At 72.3% G+C, this 6,061-nt stretch overlaps 2 protein-coding genes across 2 annotated transcripts in view; both read left to right on the top strand.

Annotated features, from left to right (window-relative positions):
* Positions 1–3,753, top strand: part of H696_01436 (hypothetical protein) — a gene marked incomplete at both ends in the record, with an annotated part of 4,637 nt that extends 884 nt beyond the window's left edge. The window contains 7 exons of the mRNA XM_009495333.1: positions 93–724; positions 871–946; positions 1,068–1,180; positions 1,305–1,490; positions 1,624–1,944; positions 2,074–2,680; positions 3,010–3,753. Of these exons, the coding sequence (XP_009493608.1) occupies positions 93–724; positions 871–946; positions 1,068–1,180; positions 1,305–1,490; positions 1,624–1,944; positions 2,074–2,680; positions 3,010–3,753 (2,679 nt within the window). The remainder of the gene's footprint in view (positions 1–92; positions 725–870; positions 947–1,067; positions 1,181–1,304; positions 1,491–1,623; positions 1,945–2,073; positions 2,681–3,009) is intronic.
* A 625-nt stretch (positions 3,754–4,378) lies between these two features.
* H696_01437 (hypothetical protein) overlaps positions 4,379–6,061 on the top strand; it is a gene marked incomplete at both ends in the record, with an annotated part of 2,655 nt that continues 972 nt past the window's right edge. The window contains 2 exons of the mRNA XM_009495334.1: positions 4,379–5,419; positions 5,603–6,015. Of these exons, the coding sequence (XP_009493609.1) occupies positions 4,379–5,419; positions 5,603–6,015 (1,454 nt within the window). The remainder of the gene's footprint in view (positions 5,420–5,602; positions 6,016–6,061) is intronic.

Raw genomic sequence — 6,061 nt, forward strand, 5'->3', positions numbered from 1 at the left:
CCCTCTTCCCCGACGACACCCCGCTGCTGGCGCTGCTGTCCTCGTCCAATGTGCCGGATGACCTGCCCCCCGACGAGGCGGACCCCTCGCAGCCGGACCCCAAATGCGCGGACTCCCTCCTGGCCGGGATCCGCGCCACGCTGGCCGAGTCGTTCGGGCAGCTGGCCGGCCCGGCCCCGACCGGCCCCGGGGGTCGCCTGGCAGGCGGCAAGCGCCCGCACCCTGGCGATGGGCCCTGCTCGGCGTCGAAGCGGCGCGGCCGGTCGGCGGCGGTGACGGCGACGGCGCCGGCCGACGCGCCTGGCGCCGCCTGCGGCGCCGCCGCCCCCGGGTCCGACGTCCTTCGACTGCACTCGCTGGGCACGGTGAATGTGGCCCCGGAGCGGCGGTCCGTGCTGGAGGCATGCGCCACCATCCGGGGCATCCTCCGCCAGTACCGGGACTCGGTCATCCGCCAGGCCGAGCAGGATGCCCCGGCCGGGCCCGCGGCCAGTGGCCGCCTGATCCAGCAGTTCCAGGCCTTCTCCAGCCTGCAAGGGCAGCTTTTCTCCACGCGGGCCTGCCTCAGCGAGTGCCGAGCCCTCTTCCAGGCGCGCATCGACGCCAATCACGCGCGCCCGGAGCTGTCCACCTCGCTGGCCTCGACCGAGGCGGTGCGGCCACTGGCCCAGCCCAGCTGGCTGGCCCGCGAGCGCCAGCTCATCCGCCTGGCCCGGCAATTCAAGTACGCCCTCCGACGATCCTCCTGCCCGGGTCCACTTGCCTCGGCCGGCTTCCTGTCTGTCGCCCCCCCCCCTCCCTCCCGGCCGAGCCGGCTGCTAATCAGTCGCACATGTGCACCCGCCCCCTGTCCTCCGGCTCCCTGCCCAGGCTCGACACCGATGGGTCCTTCTATGGCGGCGATGGTGGCAACCTCACGGTTTTCAGCGCCAACTGGGTGCTAGATGTACGTGCCTTTCCCGGGGCCGACCGGCAGACCGGAGCGAGGTGGGGGGGGGGGGGGTCTCGTCCGCCGCCGTCTGACCCAAATGCCACGCGCCCAATCCCCCGGCCCATGGCCCCGGCAGTTCACGCTCCCCGGCCCGACGGTCACCTTCACCATCGGCACGGACCCCTCGCCGCCGGAGTGGCGCGTCCGCGCCAACCGCCTGATCGAGTCCGCCTTCTCGTTCAATGTCGCGTGCGTCCGCACCTACTCGCCGTCTCTTTCGGCCGGTGCCATGGCATGCGCTGTGCCTCGGCGAGGGCCCTGCCGCGAGCTAACCCGCCCCCGCCCCCCTTCGCCCGTGCGTCTGCACGCGCAGGAATGGCCGGTTTGACGCGATCGAGGCCAGCTTCCGCAAGCTGGTCCTGTCGGACGCCTTCCTGCCAGACCCATGCGCATCCTTCGCCCCGGGGCCCGGGGCCCCGGCGCGCGATCTCTGCGACATCACCGCCCTGCGCGTGTCCCTCGAAGCGGAGCTGGACCTCCTGGCTGCCAAGACCCGCGAGTGCGCCCGTGATCCCCCTGCGCACCTGCGCGCCATCCTTCGCTCGCCCCCGCCCCCGCCCTCGCCCCCGCTCGCAACGTGGCCATGGCCTCCCCGGCCCACATGCTGACACCCTGATCTTTGCCTGGCGCAGCATGCCCAGCCCGGGGGACCGGCGGTGGGCTCTGTTTGTCGGGGCCCCGGCCGACCAGGCGGCCAACCAGTCGCTGGTGGGCCTCCGCCAGCCGGACCCCTCGAGCTTCGAGGCGCGATATGTCTTCCTCTCGGCGCCGGCCCTGCCGGGCGAGCGGATCGCCGGCGAGCAGGCCGAGTTCGCCTTCACCGCCAGTGTCGAGGAGACCGGGGCCTGCCTGCCGAGCGTCTTCCGCCTGCAGCCGGACGGCACGACGTCGGCCCTGGCCGAGACGGCCGCCCCACGCGGGACGCTCTTCGAGTCGGTGGACCCGCCGTTTAGGTGCCTTTGCGCGTGGGGCCGTGCTGTTGGGGGGCTTCCCCCGCCCCCCTTCTCTCCCTCTTTTCCCCTTCCCGCCCCGCTCTAACCTGCCCCGCTGCTCTTTCTTTTTTCGGTCCCCCCCGGCCACAGTGCCGACGATCTGGCCGCCCAGGAGGTCGCCCTCGTCCGGGTGGACGTCCCCCCGGCCAATGCATGCCCGCTGCTGTGGCCCTATGCCAGCGGCGGCCCCGGGCGGCCAGTCCGAGAGCTGCGCATGGTGTATCCGCCGCCGGGGTCGGCAACGCCGGCCGGCGGCCCGGCCGCCTCCGCCGGGCCGGTGCTGCTGCTGGCGCCCGCGGTGCCGGTCGTCCCGCGCTTGGCCCGTGGCCTGAGCCGCCTGGCCGACCCGCTGCACCTGACCCCGGAGCAGCCGGAGGGGCTGGTCAGCACCGGCACCGGGCCCGGCAACTTTGCCCTCACCCTGCCGGCGGTGGGGTCGCTGCTAGCGCGCGATGCCTGCCGGTCTGGCGGTCCCCCGGCCTCGGGCCCTGGCGAGGCGCCGCATGCCGAGCTGCTGGGCATCCTGCGGGCCCTGCTTGGCCGGCGGTCCCTCCGGGCCCTGCGCAAGGCCGGGCAGGGGGGCCTGGTGCCCGCGTCGACGCCGGCCGCCGCCGGGCAGCCGGGCCCCGGGGCCGGCCAGCCGGGCGCCACGCCGGCCAGCTCGGGTGTGCCCCTCGTCTGGTGGGCCCTGAAGGGGGTGCGCGGGATGTTGGTGTTCTTTTTTCTTTTCCCTTTTTTTTTGCCTTCCCCCGGTTTTCCCCCGGCCCGGGCTATTTTTTTGTGCCGGCATTCCCCAGGCTGACAAGCTGCGCCCCTTCTCGTCCCGCTTCTGTCCCGCTCTTGCCCCTTCTCGTCCCGCTTCTGTCCCGCTCTTGCCCCTTCTCGCCCCTTCTCGCCCCGCTCCTGCCCCTTCTCGCCCCGCTCCTGCCCCTTCTCGCCTCGCTTCTGTCCCTTCTCGCCCCGCTCCTGCCTCCCCCCGCCCCCGCCCCCGTCCCGCCCCCGCCCCCTCCGCTCCCCTTCAATAAGGCCACCTCCCCGGTGGGGCCCATCTCGGCCTCCATCTCGGCCGACCTCCTGGCCGCGCTGCCCGTCGAGTCGGCGGCCCCGGCGGTCCCGGCCGCCGTGCCCATGGCCCTGGCCATCAGTCGCGTGCAAATCACCTCCTCGGTCCTGGCCCCGGTGGCGGTGCACATCCTCCGGCAGCAGGTCCTCTTCAATCGGCTGGTGGGGTCCTGCCTGCCGGCCGGCGGTCGGGTGGCCACTTCGGCCGATGGCCGGCAGCGGCTGCACTCGCGGCCGGCTCCCCCTGCCGGGGGAGCCGGCATCCTGCTGGGGTGTGCGCAGCTGCCGGCCGAAGGCCTGGCCGGCCCGTCGGCCGACCTGGCCTCATTGGGCGACCTGCCGCCGGCGGCCGCCAACGGGGGCGAGAGCCCCGATGCGCTGCTCACCGACCAGCAGGCGGCCCTGCTGCTGGGCATGTCCCTGTCCTTGGGGGTCACCTTCTTCGCGGGGGACGACCCGTCGACCGGGTCGCCGGCCTCCGCCGAGGGCGAGCCCGCCAGCCTCCCGGACCCGGCCGGCCGGAGCCTGTCCTTCAATGTGTTTGTCCTGCCCGGCGGGGGCATCCATCTGGCGGCCCCGGGCGCCGGGCGCTCCTCGGAGCCCGATCCAGCCACCGGGGGGGGCTCGCTCCTGCAGGAGATCGGCGCGGAACTGGCGCGCACCGGGTCGCTGGTGCACGGCCTGGCCGCCTGGCGGTCACGCCTCTGACCCCGGGTCACGCCCCGCTCGGCGGGTCCCATGTTCAACCGAAATACCATTCCTCGGCGTTGGCACCTGTGGCGATCTGGCTCGCCTGGGCTCGTGCGCGCGCGCGCGCGCGCGCTCGGGCCTTCTGGTCGACGCCCGAAGGAGGGGGGCTCTCGTGTGTGTGTGCGTGTATGTGTGTGTGTGTGTGGGGGGGGGGGCGCCGGTGGCGGCGCGGCGTGCGTCAGTGCGAATGCATGCGTCGTGCTGGGCAGGGGGGGGGGGGACGGCCGACAGACCTCCCCCCGGACGGGTTCTCCAGTGATTCTTCCCGAGGTCGGCGCGGGGGGAGGGGGGGCTGGCGGGCGGCGGCAGATCTCTGGCGGGCTTTTGTCGCGGCGCGGCGTGGGTCCCGGCTCTTGGGACTTGCCCACCCCCACCCGCACTCACACACCCACAGAGACAGACACACACTCGGTCTTTCCCTCCTGCTATCTTTCTCTCTCTCTCTCTCTCTCTATCTCTCGCCTCTCTCCGCGTGCTTTCGCCCCCCTCTCCCCCCCCCCCCTCTGGTTCTCCTTTCCCTCGCATTTGCCCGGTCCCCAGACACGCGTCTCCGCCTCGTCTATCCCCTCCCCCGCCCAAAGCCATGCTTCGCTTCCAGGGATTCAGCCTTGTGTCGAGGGTGGCCGCCCTGGCGACCAGCCGGTCACTGGGGATTGCTTCGCTCCAGCAGCCCCAGACCGGGGTGGACCCCTCGCCCCGCCTGATGGCGCCCGTCCGCTTTTTCCGCCGGGGCTTCTACGATGACGATGATGATGACGATTTTAGTGATGATGACTATGGGCGGGGTGGCCGGCGGGGTGGTGCCAGCGAGGACTTCATCGACGCGAAGGACCTGAGGGCGGCCGCGCGGCGTGAGCAGCAGCAACGCGACGAGCTTCGCCGGCAGCTCCTCGGTTTGGGAAGCCCTCGCGGCACTCGGCCGGGCGACCCGCCGCCCGGCGCCCGCGGCGGTACTCGCCCGGGGGACTCGCCGTCCGGCGCCCGCGGCGGCACCCGCCCGGGGGACTCTTCGCCCGGCGCCCGCGGCGGCACCCGCCCGGGTGACTCTTCGCCCGGCGCCCGCGGCGGTACTCGCCCGGGTGATTCGTCCGCCGGCGCCGACTCCGCCAAAAGCTCCAAGCCCACCGGCGTCCGGGCGGCCACCCTGCAGCAGCTCCGCCAGCAGGATCAACTGATCCCGGAAGCCAAGGTGTATCAGGTGCCGGATGCCCTGTTGCGCAAGCCGTCAAAGGCCGGCATGGACCCGGCGTCCATTCGCCGGGCGCTGGCCGAGCAAATTGCCGAGAGCGCGGCGGCCGCGGCGGCCGCGGCGGCTGAAGATTCCGCGACGGCGGCCGCGGCCGCCAGCGCCGACACCAAGCGCCGGAAGAAGCCCACCGAGGCGGAGCCCGTTCGCGGCCGGGGTCTCGGCAAGTTCCTCGAAGCCCGCAAGAAGGAGCTCGAGCTCAGTGAGACCATCTTCCGCGGGGAGGTGACCCCCGAGCAGGCGGCCATCCTGGCCCGGCGCGCGGAGCGCGACGAGGAGCGTCGCAACGCCCCGGTCATTCGCGACTACCAAGCCCTCCATGCCTATGAGGAGGAGATGGTCAAGCGCGTGGAGAAGGAGACGTTCAACACGATCCCGGTGCGTGTGCTCGCTGCCTGTCTCTGTCTCTCTCTCTCTCTCTCGCTCTCGCTCTCGCTCTCGCTCTCGCCCTCGCTCCCCTCGGCCTTCTCGAGGCGCTTCTTTTCGCCTGACTGACGCCCTGTGACTGCCTGCTGACGGTGTCCATCGCCACCACCACCCCGATCGGCGGGCGGCTCGCAGCTTTCCATGCGTACTTTCTATCGCGATGATCGCATCCGCTTCAATCCGGTGATCCTCATCGGGCCGGATGGCACAAACCTCGGCGAGGTGGACACCCCCCGGGCGTTGTCCTTCTGCCGGCGCATCAAGGCGCACCTGGTGCTGGTGTCCACGTCGGAGACCGGCGCCCGGCCGCCGATTGCTCGCATGTTCATGCAGGACAAGGTGGACTTCAGCTCGACCGCCAGTATCCAAAACGCCAAGAGCCGCGCGCGCAAGGCCGAGGCCGTCATCAAGAAGACCCTCAAGACCAAGGAGATCCGCTTCAGCGTGACCATCAGCAAGTCCGACGCCAAGTACCGCATCGAGCAGGCCCGGAAGTTCGTGGAGAAGGGCCACCCGGTGCAGTTTGTCTTGGAGTACAGCAATCACCTGTGCGTTCATCGCGCGGCCCCACGCGGACGGCGGCGGGGGGGGGGG

This window comes from Fonticula alba (genome assembly GCF_000388065.1).
Source record: "Fonticula alba strain ATCC 38817 unplaced genomic scaffold supercont2.2, whole genome shotgun sequence".
Lineage (NCBI taxonomy): Eukaryota > Rotosphaerida > Fonticulaceae > Fonticula > Fonticula alba.